Source organism: Podarcis vaucheri, assembly GCF_965113315.1.
Source record: "Podarcis vaucheri genome assembly, chromosome: 6".
Taxonomy (NCBI): domain Eukaryota; kingdom Metazoa; phylum Chordata; class Lepidosauria; order Squamata; family Lacertidae; genus Podarcis; species Podarcis vaucheri.
In genome coordinates, this window is record NC_138764.1 from 72636597 (window position 1) to 72655156 (window position 18560).

At 39.7% G+C, this 18560-nt stretch overlaps 1 protein-coding gene across 7 annotated transcripts in view; it reads right to left on the bottom strand.

The window, feature by feature from the left end:
- TRIM33 (tripartite motif containing 33) overlaps positions 1 to 18560 on the bottom strand; it is a 56589-nt gene that overhangs the window by 31221 nt on the left and 6808 nt on the right. For all 7 annotated transcript variants that reach the window (XM_082226940.1, XM_082226939.1, XM_082226942.1 and 4 more), the window contains exons 2-5: positions 5160 to 5278; positions 4876 to 5023; positions 3124 to 3256; positions 105 to 221 (exon numbers count right to left, since the gene is read on the bottom strand). In XM_082226940.1, the coding sequence (XP_082083066.1) occupies positions 105 to 221; positions 3124 to 3256; positions 4876 to 5023; positions 5160 to 5278 (517 nt within the window). The remainder of the gene's footprint in view (positions 1 to 104; positions 222 to 3123; positions 3257 to 4875; positions 5024 to 5159; positions 5279 to 18560) is intronic.

Consider the following 18560-nt stretch of genomic DNA (forward strand, 5'->3'; position numbering starts at 1 on the left):
TCCATCTTCAGAGGCTAGAATTTTAGTAATCGTATAAACTAGCCCATCTGAAGGAAAAACAATACCGTATAAGCTTTATTATAGAAATAATAATAATCACCTACCTATTTTGCACCTGAGTAGCTGCAAAGTTAACATAATTCTTCTTTTCAAGGAGTTTGGCTAATAGATTCTCAATAGCACCCTTTTGATTCTGAAACGCTTCTTCCAAAAACTGGTACCTTTCCGAAGCAAAAGACAACATGCAATTATCTAACAGGAGCACTGCAGTAAGAGGAAACACTGAATTGAAATATAAGCTTGCTAACGTGAAAAGTGGCAGCTGCATTAATACCATTGGTGAGGAATGCTTAAAAGACAGGTTTGCAAATGGGGATTTCCGTTGTACAAAGAATCATAGAATTGTAGAGTTGGAAGGGTCATATAGTACAACCCCCTGCAAACAGAATGATTTCAATTGCCATTAGCAACACCTCTTAAAGGTAAAGGTACCCCTGCCCGTACGGGCCAGTCGTGTCCGACTCTAGGGTTGTGCGCCCATCTCACTTAAGAAGCTGGGGGCCAGCGCTGTCCGGAGACACTTCCGGGTCACGTGGCCAGCGTGACGAAGCTGCTCTGGCGAGCCAGCACCAGCGCAGCACACGGAAACGCCGTTTACCTTCCCGCTATAAAGCGGTACCTATTTATCTACTTGCACTTAGGGGTGCTTTCGAACTGCTAGGTGGGCAGGAGCTGGGACCGAAAGACGGGAGCTCACCCCTGCCGCAGGGATTCGAACCGCCGACCATGCGATCGGCAAGCCCTAGGCGCTGAGGTTTTACCCACAGCGCCACCCGCGTCCCAAGCAACAGCTATTAGTCTGCTTCAATTCTCAAAACAAAATCCAGTGTTTCTAGAAATCTAAGAATATATGTGGTGATTTTGTGAAAAATCATTTGCATTCTGCACAAATATTTTATCAGGAAGGTTGAGTTATGTGTTCATGCTGAATTGTCCATTCATTGAATGGTTTGTTTTTGCTTCACTGATATTATACTGTTTTTTTAAATATTATGAACCACTTATGTATAGGTTATTCCAATACTTTATTAGAATAAAAAGCTCTGAGCTCAACCCTGGAAAAGCAGCATAAGAGTATTAAATAATAATCAAATATATGGAATCACAATGAAATGGTCAAACTTTTGCAGAAGTTTGCACGTCAAATTTTGCTATCCTTCTCTGCTGCAGATGCCAGAAAATATTATTCATGAACATAAGTCTGTGAATATCTGCTGTCTCATTTTATTACCAGGGTTCATGTTTCAGAAATTTGTACTGTACTTGCCCAGATTGCAATCTGTATTACATATGAATCTAAGCAATTGTAGTGGTCCATCTATAAGGCAAGAATAATACTGTGAGCTTGCCATCTTTATTTTAGTAAACCAGAACCAGCCAACTGGTTAGCAAAAAAAAGCACAATCGACTATCCATATACTGCTAATAATTAATGTCAAATTAATATTGTCAAAGTTTCTGAAATAGCATGTTATTCTAAAAATCTGTGACCAATCTAAACCTCAAGAATTTCATGCTCCAGAAACAACATGAGAATTTCCCTGAAGAACTAAAATATTTAAATAACCTTAGAAGTATGCCCTAGAAGGTGCAAAGATAACAGACTGAACACAAATATCCTAGCATACAGAGGCAGGCACTACTACACTGATTCCCCCCCCCCCATGCACAGCTTCCTATACCTCTAAGAAGTCACCAGTTTAAAGTTCAGCAGGGCGATCTTACAAACCAAATCAATGTATTCAGCTGGAAAACGATAAGTGTTTTCATTAAGCTGCATTAATGCTATAGAAGCGGAAATGTTGCAGATGCATTCTTCAAAGTACTAATCATGGAAGCTAAGACAGGTATTTCTGCTTAAATGATGCCTACATTTATATTTGACCAGAGGTAGCCATTTGCTGCGTCAGATTTCTTTCATAAACTCAGTGATTTTGAAAGAATTAACATTCAGTGTTGCATCAATCTACGGAATGAACTCATGCAATAATAGCCTAATCCTTGTTAAAGTGTCAGCATCATCAGTGCCAATTCTATTAAAATATTAGCCTCTAATTGCATACATCAGTTCACGAACCGTTAATTTTTTGTTCCTTTTCATACTCTGGCCTTGTTTACACATCACATTAAATCACAGTTAAATGAACTATGGTTCAAGTGAAGGAGCAGCATAGTTTAATGTGGTCCACGCTACTCAAAAAATTCTAGTTCCCAATTCACTCCTCCCCACTGTGATGCTGCCACACCAGAGAGAGAGGAAACAAGCCATAGCCTGGCTTTTCATTGTTCCTCTCCAAACCAAATATGAGAAGTAAGCCAAAAACAAACCTTTGCTCATAGTTGGTTTGGAGAGAAACAAAGCTTGAGCTACAAGAAGAAACTTGTTTTGTCCCCAGCAAGGCAGCAGCACAAGTGGGGACCTTGGACCACATGCACCAGCACACTACTTATTCAGACTAAAATACCATTTTGTTTAACTATGATTTAATATGACATGTGAATCAGGCTTTTGTCAGTTGCTCTGAGCATTTCCTTTTATAAGGAAAAAGTGGGAGAGAAATTTTTGTATAAAATAATCTATTTCTAAAATTGATCAATTAAAAAGCAGTTGCTGATTAACTGGGCAATACATCGAAAATGTCAATTATTTTTAACAGATGTACTTACAAAAATGGCAGGTGCTGATGCCCTCCTTTTGAACACACTTTCCCTTCTCTACCTCACACTGGAGGAAATGCCTCTTCTAAGATGGCACTTGCTGCACACATCATGTAAAATCAAGATATGTTTCCCCACAAAAATATTGCTTTATTCATGTACAAATGTGTAATTTAAATTATCAACTAAAATTCGTGTGATTAAGATTTCTTTAATCTGACGACTGCTCTATTGCCACTTAGAATCAGTACTGGAATTAAGAGCCCAAAGCACCACCAGCCCAAATCTATCTGCTACAGACACAAAGTTCACACATTATATAGCAGTAATACTTGAGGACTGTACACTACTTTAAATGCATCTGCTGTGTGAAGAAACAGCATAGGAATAGAGGAAGAGCCATACCTATGTTCTTTGTGTTCCAGTAACTGGCAGTCTCTGCATGTCAGTCTGTCACAAGTTTCACAGAAAAGTTTTAGCTGTTCTTGTTTGTGCACAGGACAGAAAACAGGACGCTGACCAGATGCTCCAACAGCCTCTGTGTTAAAAAAGAGACTTTTTGTATTTTAATGTAAAGATTAAGTCAGTCTACAGATTGAAACTGGCAGAGGAGCGTCCAGAGCTCAAGGAGAGTCAATGCCATGGAAGAGATCCCCATGCAGAGGCACAGACTGCTGACTAGGAACAGTATCAGGGCTCACCATTTCTGTCTTTCAGTTTCTTTGGATTGGGAAAGTGCTATGTTCCACTTCCCATCTATTTTGGCTATTCATTCCTTTCTCAGCAAATACCCCTCCCCTCCAAAAAAGAACCAAACACTGTATTACTTTTGTTGAACTTCTGCCTTCAGCACAAAATCCCTTCCCAGTTTCATTTAGGTCCTGCATTAAGGGAAGAATCCAGCAGCATTAACATCCACCTTTGGCAGTTGCCTTGCAAGACATTAAAGGGGGTGTTGCTTTTGGTGAATGTTTGTGGCCTAGATCTCAACCGGAGAAAGGTATTAAGATGGTGGAACCCCATCTCCGTTATCCCGCTAATTAAAACTATCCTGCCTCACGAACTACTGCCCTATTTTCCTACAATTATTTATCTCTAACCTCTGAGATAATCTCACTTGCTCCAACTACTTTGTGTCTCCAGCTACTCCAACCAACTCTTTTCTCAGCCTTCAACAAACTGCCTTCCACCTCCTACAGTTCATTGAAACTTCCTTAGTCAAAACCACCCATTTCCAGATCCAAATAAACATAATAATGTTACTTTTCTTACTTTCATCTTAAAACACTCTTATATTTATTAATTTATATGCCACTATAAAGCGGCATAAAAAGTAGGCCTCTGCCCTGTGGAACATGTAATCAAATATTTGACACACTGTCTCTGCTGGAGGAAATGTTAGAAGAGGGAGAAGAGAGGAGAAGGAGGCAAGTGTAAATTGGAAGAGTATGGATTCCGTTCAGTTACATATACTTCAGCTTAGCTTCGGTAATGGAGGAGGAATAAGATGCAAGCAAGCATAAACGACCCAGGTAAGTCTTCATCACTTATAAATGGTTAAACACAAGCATTGCACGTTGTGAGTAGGTCTAGGATTGCAATAGCAGGGACAAAACTAATAGGGTGTATCCACTAACCCACCTACAACAATCTGTCTTCTGACTAATAAACTGCCAGAAATTACTTGTCTTCATATATTTTACTGATACTGCCAAATTACATTAAGGAAACAGACATGTGTGGACAGACTTTTTGTGAAAGTTTACTGCCAATGTTTAAATGTTTTTTATTAATGACTGGACCGTTATTGTACTTCAGAAATATCCAAGAATTGTTTAGTTTTCCAATGGGAAACCATGGCCCTAGCATCAGAAAATGGACAGCAGTAGGTAGCCAGGTATTGAACTTAGCAGCAAGGGTGTCAGAATTGTACCATGGGCAACATAACAACAGCAACTGAGCTGCCCAATTGAAAAGGACTTAGCCATGTATGAAATTAAGTATTTTGTGTTATTTGCTTTCCAATGAAGTCACAATTCAACAGCCTCTCTCTGTTCCAAAACACAAAAATGACATGGATTTTCAGTATCCTAAGCTATCTATAGAGTCAGAGCTATTCTTGACAGTCATGTATTAAGTTAGAAACAGAAATATCACCTGAAGAGACATCTTCTTTCTTTCTAATCATATGATCCTTAGTAAATTTAACTCGTTGATGAGCTTCTATGCAGGTTTTGCACAGCCATTCTCCACATTCCACACAGAAACCAACAGCACTAGAATTATCTTCACAGCTGGTGCACACCTAAAAGCCGGGGGAGGGGAATATTTTCAAATGCTGAAGCTTTGACACGTCAATCCAAAAATTACCAAAATATTTTATCTTACACAAGACAAAACTCAAATCACATTGCAAGGAGAAAAGAGTAGAAGTGTCATACCTGTTCTGATTTCTCATCAGAGCTGCTGGGTGCTTCAGATGTGTCTTTGACAAAGTAGTTATCTACCAAATCTATTTGCCTGCATTCCTGGCGACAGATTGGACACCTGATCACACCAACTGCAACAAAAAAGGGTACTTCTTACACTTTACTGGATTGCCATAACTTGATTTTAAAAATCATCACAATATTTGTAATTAAAATACAGAATCTTCTTCCAAACCTATTAAGCATAATATGTCCAAGGTCAATGCATAAGAGCACTTTCAGCTCCAAATAAGATAATGTGTTTCACAAAATATTTCAAATTCCTGTAAGGCACAACATTTATTTATTTTTAACTATATCGATAACCTGGGAGCTAACACACTAACAGTGCTCCATAAAGTTTCAGAACCGTTGGTTTTTATTACGCCATACTTCATCAGTTCTCAGGGATATTGCAATTTATAAAACTAAATAATTAGCAGCACAACAAATACAGGTTGGTGGCATTTTATGAACAACTCTTCCAAGCTGTTTTTGATCCTTTCCACTTAGAGGGTTGGATCCAGACCAAGTTAAATGAAATTAAAATTGCGTAGTAACTTTGATTTCAGTAGGCCCTAATTTAAGTTACACTTAAATCAGTGGAAGCCAAGTACAACTAACTTAATATGGATTTATCCCATTGTTTCCTCAAAACAAAACAAAACAGTAAGGCATGAACAAATACTGGTTGATGTTTGCAGCTTGCTTGGTGGGAAGCAAACTATGAGCCCAGGTTCAGACAACAGGATAAGCCCAAATCTGGCTTGTTTCACTCATGATACAGCAAGACCAACAAGGAATGGAATAAGAACTTTTCAGCACACTGAACATCATGCACAGTCATGTTAAATCAAAGTGTGTGCTTAACTTTAGTTTAATATGACATGAGAACTGAGTCAAAGTCTATAGTCTCATTCACATGTACTGTGAAGTCGAACCATGGCTTGGCATGAATGTATGAACATGATAAGCTCCTGAGGACAATATCGCAGGCACTTTGCTCCTCTCTGTGCATTTTAGCTCTGCACAGCAGTGCCACATGAACCCATAATCATAGTTAAGGTATCTCCTTGCGAACTATGACCTGTAACCATAGGAAAAACCTTGGCTACTGGTTATGAGTAAGCAGGAGAGATCTTAACCATAATCTCAAGTTTGGATGACATGCAAAGCCAAACCTAGGCTTAGGTGCCATGCTGCGCTGAGACAGGGAGCAACAAAGTGGCTGCAATCTCCCCAGAAGCCAACAGCTAAGCCATTAAGTGAAAGGTTCTATGTACAAGAACAGCTCATCACCTCTGAGGAAATACTTGTCTCAATATGTCCAGCACCTTTCTGGGCCTCAGAAGGCTGCAAAAAGGCTGCCTTTGAGGAGGATCAAAATGCATCTTTCTAGGAGCTAGCAGGTTCACATTGTCACAGTAAATCATTATCTGGCTTACCATGATACAAGAACCAGATCTATGTCACATTACTAAAATAGCAATCACAATCAAATATATGCTGATGTGCCTTTTGATGAAAGACCGTAATAGTTCACAGCACTCATTAGTAGGATTTAAATACGAAACAAAAGAAGTCTGACATTTAATGAATGTTTGTATTATTAATAATATGCTATTAGTTTGAGCTTTCTTCTGCTCCATTTTCAATAATGTTTGAGAATACAAGTAAAACAGTCCCTAAACAAGGACTCTACATTTTCAAAATGGATATGTGCCAACAGATACTGTTCTGCCTTATGCAAACACATTCTGGGCAGAGCTTAAATCTGAAGAGGTTTTCTCATCAGTGTTCAAAATTCCCCAGGCACAAATCGTGTTTTGTGACAAGTGCGGGTTCAACTGCGGCCATGTGGAAATCTCTGAATGCCAGGCTGCATTGCAGGGTTAGACCAGATGACCCTCGTGGGTCCTTCCATCTTGACATTCTATCATTCTATGATTTCCTGTGCTACTTTCTTGACAGCCAAAGGATCTTAGTGGCCAAAGGGAGGTAGAAGAATTTTGGTGCATTTAGCATGGAATATAGTAAGTTTTCCAACAGTCCTCTCCTAGCCAAATGTTGCTGCCTATCTTGAGGATACAGTCTTCTCCAATTTCAAAATTAGAGCTGTTTTTAAGGAGTTGAGCTGGTTTCTTTATCATCAAAGTATTAAAGGTTCAAGTTAGGTTGATACATTAATTGTGCATCTAAAAAACAAAACTATTTCCATAATTAACCCCTGTGGAAGATCACAAGGAGGTGAGAGGAGCCAAGTGACAACTCAAAAACATTTTGTGTAATTAATCTTCCAATTGTTAAAAAACCTACAGCAAACACATAAAATTGAAGAAATATCAAGAGCATTGTTGGATAAAAGCTAAGCTATAAATGGAACAATTAAATACAAATAATTATGTGGTACCAGCCAATACTATAAAACTGGTAAAGCAACCTTTTTTTAATTGGACAAACTTTTTGCTGGCATAGAAACAGGCAAGCTTTCAAGTTACATTTTTTAAAAAAAACTCACCAGGCCAAAATAAAAATAAAAATGGAAAGCCTATGCTCCATGTATCGGTCAAATACATAGAACAGATTTAGTACCAGTCTGACTATTTGCTTATTTTTGTACAATCTTATCTGAGTGTACTTAGGTAGGGAAAACCAGGAAGTGATGTAAGAAATGGGGAGCAGCCACAGCACACTGCTAGATTTTTCCCAGCTGAAGAACATGAAAGAAGCCCTATCTATTATACAATACCAATATGATGCTTCCTACAGCAACCAAACTGATAGCTTCACAAAGCTCACAAGCAGGACATAAACAAAATATACCTCCCACACCTTTGCTCCCCAGCAACTGTTCAGTGGCATTTCATAATTGAACATGGAGGTTCCTTAGACCCACCAGGCCTATGCTCCATGTATCGGTCAAATCCCTTTAAAAAGTCGTCTATGAGCCATTACCACATATTATTATAGATACAAATTCCAGGAATTATGCACTGTTAATTTATTTTGTAAAATTTATACACCGCTTGCTTGTAAAAAAACAACAACTGAAAGCTGTCCTCTCTCATTACTGAATTGCCCGAAGCTCCAGTATTGAGAGGGAGAAACTATTGTGTCTAGTCACTTCTCTCACAAGATGAATAATTTTATAAGCATCTATCAACAACAAAAAGTATGCTATGGTTGCACTGCTAGGAGTGAGGGACAGAAGCATAGGGGCATGTGTTTTCAAAATAAGTCATTATTTTATTTAATCTATTTATATACCACCCTTCAGTTCAAGGCTACTACAATGGAGACAAAGAGAACTGATTTGGTATATCAAAAGCAAGACAAGCAACATACCCTTCAGAGCATGGCGAAAGAAGTAAAGTTAGTCTTGTTTTAGGGCTGCCATATGTCTGGAATTTCTTGAACAAAGCCGGGATCCATCTGTCAAAAATGATGTCTGATGGAATTTTCGAAAAGCAGTTAAAATGTTCGGGGAAACCCAGGCATATGGCAGTCCATATCGGAAGTTTTTATTTTTTTTGCAAATTTCCTGAAGAATAGTTTAAAAACTTATTCTTTTTTAAAATAAATAAATAAATTTTGCAAAGCTCAACAACTTAATTTTTGTGTCCTGATATACGGCAACCCTATCTTGTTTCCTCTGACCTGCACTTCATCCTATGATGCCTTTTAGAAATATATTGCTTGAGCTAGGAAAAGCCAGCACAAGTGAATCTTAAAGTTCTTACACACAACTCACAGCTTTGCTGGGCTTCTCAGGAACCTACCAACTCATGAGAAAATAGTTCCTAGTCTTCTTGGTTGCAAAACTGGCTGGGCTCCACAAATCCAGTTGCCAGCACCCATTCCCACTTCTCTATAAACTACGGAGGTAGATTGCAAGAGAAATCCCTCACATCATGCTGAGGTTTTGACAGAAGCAGTGACTGCGGCTTGCACTGCTTCTGTTTTAATTTCAGCAAAATTCCTGCCCAAAGTGAGATAAGATCCACCCACTTCCCCATCATCATTGGGCAGCAGACTGCTGGGAAAAATATTTTCCACCACTTTGTGCCCTGCCTTGAAGACTGAAAGAACTGACAGGAGTCCTCCTTGCTATTTCCCCAGTGCATAATGTGAAGTGGAAGTCAAGTCTCTGTGCAACCAACAGTGGGGAAAGGAAAAGCACTAAAGGGGCATAAACATCTTTCAATTTTTGTAGGGCTGCAAGAAGTGACAGATAAGATCCACCCCACCCTCAAATCCTCTTGTGTATTGCTGCTGCTGCTGCTAGAAGGACTGGTGTTTATCAGTGAAACTTTCTGAAACGGTTCTTTGAAGACTGGGAATAGAGAATATGCTAAAGCATGCATAACTGTGCAATCCTAGCCATGTCTACACAGAAGTCAGTCCTACTGAATGCAATGGGACTTACTGCTAGGTAAATGGGGTTAAGATTGCAGCTTAAGTTATCACCTAAAGTTCATTGCAGAAAATGGTTTGCACTGTTACATGGAAAAAATGAATTTGCCTTAATCAAAACTACTCCCCCCACCACTTCAACACTTTAAATAAACTACTGGTATTTTTAATCACAATGGACCTAGGTCGGACCAAGTAAACTAACTCTAGCAAATAGTTTCTAAAAGTAATTAACTCTTTAAAAACCCAAATATCTTGTGGTACCTTAAAGCCTAAAACTGTTATTGCTACCTGCATTTGTTTTATATTTTATTTATGAATGGCAAAAGAAATATGATATAAATTTATTGTGACATACAGCTTTTATGGACTAGAGTCCACATAGTCAGATGCCTGAAGGATTTTCTTGAGTTGCTGGTATAAATATGCATAGCTTGCCGGGGGGTGGGGGGGGAATGGAGACTGTAAAATGCAGAAATTAAAAACTGTTACAATGACATTATTAACAGTGTTTGTGGGAGTGATAAACATTCTGGCACCGGCAATTCACGCGGATGAAAATTAGCAATATATTTCTATCGCTTTGGATGGATAACTGCACTATTCACTTACTTCTGATTCAATGACTAGATGATCAAATAAAACTTTAGATCATATCCAATGACATCAGCAAGCCAATAAAATGTTTTAAATTGTTTCAATTTCCATGCCAACTCATATATATGTTTTATGAAGTTAAGAGAATGTTTGAAAAGCACATTTCTCTTTTTTATAGCATTGAGAAAGACAAACGAGGAACATAAAGCACACATGGGAAAGAGAAACATTGTTGTCACTAATGAGATCTGGCCCAAAATCAAAGATCTGCTTATCTTCTAGTCCAGTGGAAAGAAACCTCCAGCCCACAGGCCTATTTAGGCTTGCCTGCCTTGGAGATTGGCACATCTGGATGTTTGGGGACAAACCACACCCACCTTTCTAGGGCCTGATGACATATATAACCTTAGGTGCATGAAGCGACAGCTAAAACAAAGAAGTATTAGGAGTGCAATAAGTGTGCTCACATTCTTCCTTTGCATCCCATACTTGAATTCAAGATGTGGTTCAAGCTGCACCTGCAAAGGAAGAAGGAAAGAATCGGGAGCACACTCGTCTACCCATGTACAGTGGTGCCTCGCAAGACGAAAAGAATCCGTTCCGCCAGTCTCTTCGTCTTGCGGTTTTTTCGTCTTGCGAAGGAAGCCCATTAGTGGCTTAGCGGATTAGCGCTATTAGCGGCTTAGCAGGCTTAGCTGATCAGCTGTTAAGCTGCTTAGCGGATCAGCTGTTAAGCGGCATAGCGGCTTAGGATCAGTTGATAAGCGGCTTAGCGGCTTGGGAAAAAGGGGGGGAGGGAAAAAAACCTGCAGGAACTCGCAAGACATTTTCGTCTTGCGAAGCAAGCCCATAGGAAATTTGTTTTGCGAAGCACCTCCAAAACGGAAAACCCTTTCGTCTAGCGGGTTTTCCGTCTTGCGAGGCATTCGTCTTGCGGGGCACCACTGTACTATCTGAAATCTGGCATTGGTTGCCAGATGTGAAATATTGACGTTATTTTCAGCTCTCTCACCCCACTATGTGGCCACTAATTCATTTCCCCCTTTCCCATATAAATAAAAGGAGTAAATCTACAGAGCATTCTCAGACATAACCTGACTCTCTCCCACCCCAAATTATGAAAATTCTCTCTCAAGTTACATGTCTCCCACACTGGGCTTATTAGGCGCAAGGAAAAAAAGTGAGAAGGAGAAAAGTCAGAGTTTACAGTTCAGGAGGGGAAATGTGCCCTGGAAAGAAATAAGCAAGAAGAGAGCATGTGCCATTCCAGACCTCTGCTTGAGTCCAAGGCTGTGGCTATGGGAGAAACAATAACCCTTTGGGGACTCCATCACAGTCTCAGGTTATATGTGTGTGTAAATAAACCATATTGCATAAAGACACAACAATCTCCACTGTGCCCAAAAGGAAACACAAACCCTGGGTAAGTGTTTGGAACTCCTGGAATCTCACAACACTTGGAGATTGGGATGGCACGCAACCATATTATAGTGGGCAGAGAGTGGGCCCTTAAATAAGAAATAAATAAAAACTATTGTTAGGAGGACAAAAGCAAACGGAAGAATTCAACATCACACTGTTACAAATGTTACATCTGCACAAGCCCATCTGTTTGCCAGATGGAGCAATCCCCTCTCTCCTTCTCTCCCCTCCGTGTGCTATTCTGCGGGTTTCCCTGACCTGCCCACAGCTTGGGGGGGTGCACAGGGGGAGCAGAGGGGAGAAATCCCCATTGTGCACGGCTTCTGATGATAGGGATTGTTAGGTGAATCCCACCCAAAGTCTTGTTGCACCTTAAATATATTGTGGCATTACCTCATGGAATAAGATATTTCCCCTACAGGAACCACATGTGCACTATTTATTGTTTACCTCAACATAAATATGGCTAAGCCTACATGTTGTTAAACACCATTTAAACAATAATTTATAAAATATGAAAACTGTGTTTGCCTTGTATGATACAGAGGAAAAATGTGTTTCACACACCTTGAGATTCTTTTTTACAAGTTTTAATTATAAAATGACATAAGCTTTCATAGATGCCAACCCACCTCTGATGCAGTTAGAAATTGTAGAAGGCATTCTACCATTCTAAAATTCTTATGCAGAATCTTTAGAGTGTGCAATGAATTAATTGCTGTTAAGCCCTCAACTAATGCAGTTAAATTTCTGTACAATGGTACCTCGGGTTAAGTACTTAATTCGTTCCAGAGGTCCGTTCTTAACCTGAAACTGTTCTTAACCTGAAGCACCACTTTAGCTAATGGGGCCTACCGCTGTTGCCACACTGCCACCACGTGATTTCTGTTCTCATCCTGAAGCAAAGTTCTTAACCCAAGGTACTATTTCTGTGTTAGCGGAGTCTGTAACCTGAAGCGTATGTAACTCAAGGCACCACTGTACAGAGGAAACAACTAGCCACTCAGATTCATGTGAATGCAAGGAAACATTAAGGAGGAAGAAGAAAGCAGAAGGAATAGCTGAACTGAAAAGGAGAAATGTCAGAGGTGTTGCTGCATATTCTGGCCCTTCCCTGTCATACACCCTAACTCTTACCATCATATCAAGTCCTCCTTCTAAGCCAGGAAGCCTCTCCTGATCCACTCCAAGGCAACAACTTGTTTTACTCTTTTAATAGTACCTCAAGCTTCATCCAGTCACTACTTTTTGGAAGACTTCCTTTAGGTTACTTCTATAACATGTTCCTTTATAAAAGTTAGCAAACATACATCAGAAAAAAATAACATTGCACACATGGTTTTAGTAACCATCTTCCATAAGTTATTAGTTTTCTTACATATTTAGTATACAATGTATAAAATCTTATTTGACTGCATTTTGTCATTGTCACCATCATTTTGCATTCTAAAGTATTACAGATCTCATGTGGCTTTCGAGCTGCAGTGTACCACTGTGAAACTTATCTTTAAAAATTTCATTATTGCATGATAATTCTCAAAACTCTGAACCCAAGCAGCTTTTCCTAACTATCTCTGACAGTTCTTTTGTGGCTCTTTCTACCATCATTTCCCAGACCAGTGGTGTGTGTGCAATGTGCAGACATGATGGGCAGCAAAACTGGGGCAAGTAATCTAATAATGAAGAAGATGCCCAAGCTGTACAACAAAATTGTGCCAGCCACATGTCTATTAGTGAAGAGACAGCGTGGAGGTTTCAGAAACAAAGGAGAGACCTCATGCAGGTTCATGTGGAAGGAGGTGCCTCCTTAGGAGTTAGTCCACCTCAAAAGGTTGCTGCAATGATAAAATAGGCCAGGGGACAACCTCCCTCCCTTGAACTTGTTATACTAACAGGATTATTTCACTAGATGTAGCCTTGGGCTTAATGTTTAGCCTTAGATGTAATTGGGAGATGACTATCTCTGAGTATGTGGCCTCATTATTAAGGAACATTGTGCACAGATCTGGTATGAGAGTGTTTCTGCTCTGATGAACATATTCCTTGAGTCCCAAAACTTCTTTCTGAAGAAATATTTGTGTTCTCATCCCCACTCCCCTTCATTTAATGCCTCTTTCCCTAGTCATTTCCACTTTGGTATTTTTCACTGAGTCCAAACATTCTGGTAGATGAAAGGAATGCTCTCCTGAAGCACTTTTGAACAGAGACAATCCTGATATATCCTAAAGTGGAGGTATGCCTCCATAGATGCTATGCAGCCACATCTTTAAAGCAGACCATTTGTGTACAGCATGGTTTTTTAAAATAATAATAATAATAATTGACGCACCTGTGAAGCACTGAGTGTTATAGGTTTTAATGATAGCATAACAATAGCAAGAGTTCAAATTAATCCCTAGAGAAATTGTAATTATGTTTATAACATTTAGTTCTTAGAAAGGCTGCCAATTAGTTACTACTTACATTTCTTACATAACAGCAACTGTGCTATGAAGCTGCAACTATTGTCTTAGTCAACTATAAAGTTCACTGAGTGATCTTGGGCAAGTCACTATTTCTCATTCAAGCATTTGTCACAGGTTGTGGTGAAGATACAATAGAACAGCGCCCAACCGGTGTTTGAAATTAGCCTGGCTATAGACTACTTGGGACCAGGTAAAGATGCCAGGTGCCAGGATGGTGTCTGACATCTCCACATCAGGAGGTGTATGGCTGTGGATCATTGGATCTTGACTGTTTTCACACACTAATACCACATCCTGTATAATTCTATCAGTTATATTTTATCTGCACAATCAGAATGAATTTCAGGAACCAAAATGCTTTTTCTGTGCAGCCTGAGCAGGAGCAGCGAACAACATTATAGTTAACTGTTGTCACTTGTCTTCACTTACCCCACTGTCCTGCTCACAGTGGTGAAGAATAAATATTCTTAGGTTATGAATGGTCTGTGTCACCATTAAGAAAAAGAGCTGGAGTAGACAAATATATATGTGGACTGTCCCTGGATAAAATGACTCAAAGTTTTTAACCTTGCTCAAGGTTGTCATACAACTAGCCAGATGTTTAACTGAGAATCAATCACAGTCAGTCCATCATTCAAAAAAATAAGACTTTATAGTCTTGCCCCCAAATGTCAACTAGACATTTTGTTTTGATTGTAATCTTGGTTTAAGGAGCCATTTGGTGCCTAGCTTATAAATCTCAGTTTCTTATACTGTCCCCAGTACACCATGTCCCTCAAGCTCCTTGGAGAGCGACAAAAATTAAAATTAAAAAATAGACAAATGTTAAATAGGAAGGTAGTTGGTGGAATTTAGTATTATTGCAACATTGGACATGAGTATTAGGCATCTTTGGGAGCCAAGCATGGCTGAAAAGTCGGGTATGTACAGTAAATAAAATTATTAGAGTTTATCACTGGCCCTATCCATCTCATAAGAAATTGATTCAGTCTCTCCCATAAATTCCAGGCTCATGTCTTTGACACCACAGTTTGATTGATTGATTGATTGATTGATTGATTGGATTGGATTGGATTGGATTTATATAATGCCCTTCATCAAAATATATTGGGGTGGTACACAAGTGCCTATAGTTTTTGAGTGCTTCTAAAGCGTAGGGAGCAAAATAGTCAACATGACAGCCAGGTTTTGGACCTTTAAATCACCTATACAGTTTTACCTGGAAGTAAGCCTTACTGAGCTCAATGGGGGCAACTCCCAGGTAGAGGGGAGCAATTTTGAATTAGCTGCAATCCTATACCCACATTGAGAACATACATTTGATTGTTTGTTTGGTTTGCAAGTCAGAGCAGTAAACAAACAAATGCTGCAGTATTGTAGGATAGGAAAGGATGGAATCTTTTTTTTAAAAAAAGTAAAAAACCCTAAAAACTAAACAAACCTCATTCATTTAGTTCTTCCTTCTTTAACCATCTAACCACAGAAGAACTATTTTTATACTCATTACTAGTAAGGATGAGATTAACAGTAGAATCTTGTACACATCTGCTCAGCAGTCAACGGAATGTATTCCCAGGTAAATTTGTACAGGACTTGATCCTAAAGAAATATAACAGGGTTGCTTTAATTCATAGTATGTGTAGGAATGTGAGGTAGTATAACTTTGTGTGATCTGGCAATTTGAGGAGACTTATTTGCAAGGCAGGATTAAGCACATGAGATATTTTATCACATAATTATCCTGGTAACCAGCAACTGCAAAAAGGTGGCTTAACATCTCATAATGAAACCATAGGAAGATAATTTTTTGAATGCAATGAACAAAAGGAAGAACAATTGTATTATTCTTTGTATTAGTTTCAAAATGTGATAGCTACATGTGGGTTAGAAATCATTTCCCCAAACCTTCAATGTTAAAACTGAAAAAAACCTTCACTTTATCGCATTCAGTCATTATAGGCAAAGCATGAATCAATGGATCATCTAGGTCCCTAACAGAAGTGCTATTTTTCTAGAAAAAGAGGTGCCAGAACTCTCCATGTGTGTGAAAAAGAGGTGCTGGAACTCCCTTGTTCTCTTAGAATGGCAATGGTGCTCACCTGAGAGATGCCGGAACTGAGTTCCTGGGAGTTCCCTCTGAAAAAAGCCCTAACAGTCTGGTTTCTGGTCAGTTTTGGCACTGAAACAGCCTTGGTCACCGTGATGACCTTTATCAGGAGAGAGAGAGGGAGTGAAAATCTGTTGGTAGTCCTTTACTTCTCAGTGGCTTTTGACACCATTGGCCATGGTGTCCTGCTGGAGAAACTTGAGGTGGAAGTTTGAGGCACTGAATTACGCTGGTCCCACTCTTGCCTGCAGGGTCACTACCAGAGAGTAGCATTCGGATATTGTTGCTCAGCCCCGTAGCTTTTGAACTGTGAGGACTTGCAAGGATCCATTCTGCCTCCTATGCTATTTAACATCTAAATTAAACTGCTGAGAGCTGTCGTCTGCAGATTCTGAGTACGGTATCTTTAGTATGGTGATGACACACAGCTCCATTTCTCAATTCTACTGGAATCAGGAGACACCGTGAATGTGTTATACAGGTGTCTGGAGACAGTTGTGGACTGGATGGAGGCCAATAAACTGAGCCTGAATCTTGTTAAGACAGAAGTGTCATGAGTAGGTGATGCCTGAGTCCAGAAGTTAGGTGTAGGACCTGTTCTAGGAGAAGTTGCACTCCTGTTGAAGAAACAAGTTTGTAGTCTGGGAGTACACCTGGATTCTAACTTGTCACTAGAGTCTTGTTTGGCTTCTGTGGTTATGAATGCTCATGCCCAGCTTTGTTGTGATTTGTTAACTACAACTGTTTCTAAACCAGGATAGCTTGGTCTCAGTTTTCCATGCTCTGGTGACCTCCCATCTGGACTATTGTAATGTACTGTATATGGGGTTGCCCTTGAAGATTTATAAAAGGTGCAGTTAGCACAGAATGTGGCTGCTAGGTTGTAAAAAGCGGTAGTCCAGTGGGACCAAGTGTCACCAGTCCTGAAAGTGTCACTAGCTGCCAGTGAGCTGCTGGGTCCAAGTAACAGAGTTAGTGCTTATGTTGTATCAAGGCCTAAGCAGGTTAGAAGCCAAGTATCTAAAAAAGCATGTTCCCCTGTATCAGCCATGTAAGATACTATGATTTGGAAGGTGAGGCCTTGTGCTACTACTTGTTCCTGTCTGGTTGGCACTGGCCTGTGATAAAGCCTTTTCTGTTCTAGCCCCCCATGGCGACTGAGGTGCATTTGCCTTCATTATTACTGACTTTCAGGAGGAAGTTTAAAACATTCCTGTTTCCCCAGATATTTGGTGGCTGAAAATATCTGTTCCTGGCAACCCCGAGATCATTGTTTGAATGTTTTGATTTTCATAACTTTTTAACTGATAAAAGTTGTTTTACTGTGATTTTTGCCATCCTGGGCTTCTTCAGGAAGAAGAGCTGGTAAATTGAATAAATAAAATCAATCCAGAACACAAACACAGAAGGCACTAAGAGAGAACTTTAGAAAAAAAAGGAGATGTAAAAAAGTGAGAAAGTGATTACTTCTCCAGTTCTCACTTGATTTTCATGCCCTTCACCAAAGAAGAAAAGGCACAAGACTGACCACCACTACTCCTGCTGCTGTTCCCTATCTACTTGTGCCACTCTCAGCAGCCATCACAGCATTGTACTTTCTGTAACTGAGAACACACAGCAAGTCCCTCTAACTGTTGGCTGCAATCCTGCCCCAGCAGGCAAGGGTGAGAAGAAAACACAGTGAGGAATATAACAGCCAAATCCCCCTTGCTGTATTTCCCTTTGCCAAGCAGAGACAAAGGGGCTTTTACTTTGCTGCCTTCACCCCTTTTTTTCCTGGGGAGGAGGACAGGTGGAGAGGTGAAAAGAGACAGCGTGGTAGTACTAGTAGTAGTAATTTTATTTACTGCATTTTCCCGTCTATAAGACGGTCCCATGTATAAGACGCACCCTATTTTGGGGGGCTCAGATTTTAAAAAATGGGGAGAGATGTTTCCATGTATAAGACGCCCCCTAATTTTTGACATTATTTTTAGGGGGAAACCTAGTCTTAGACACGGAAAAATACGATATATACCGCCCATGTGACTGGGTTGCCCCAGCCACTCTGGGCGATTTCCAACAACATATTAAAACACATAGCTGAAAACACATAGTTGCAAGGGAGGGAAAGCCAGGAGACCTGAGCCATGGTGGACTACTGTACTCAAATACTTGTTTGCAAGTGAAGTGGCAGCAGAACTTTTTAATATATGTGTAAAATACAATAAGAACATTTCTGAAAACTATGTAACACCAAAAATTATGGCAGCTAGTTTTGCTAGTTTATTACTTTTGACAACACCAAAAGTAGTTACCTCATCCAAAGAGACAAACTCCAGTTGTGAAACATATAATATGCACAATAGGGCCCATGCATAAACACTGAAT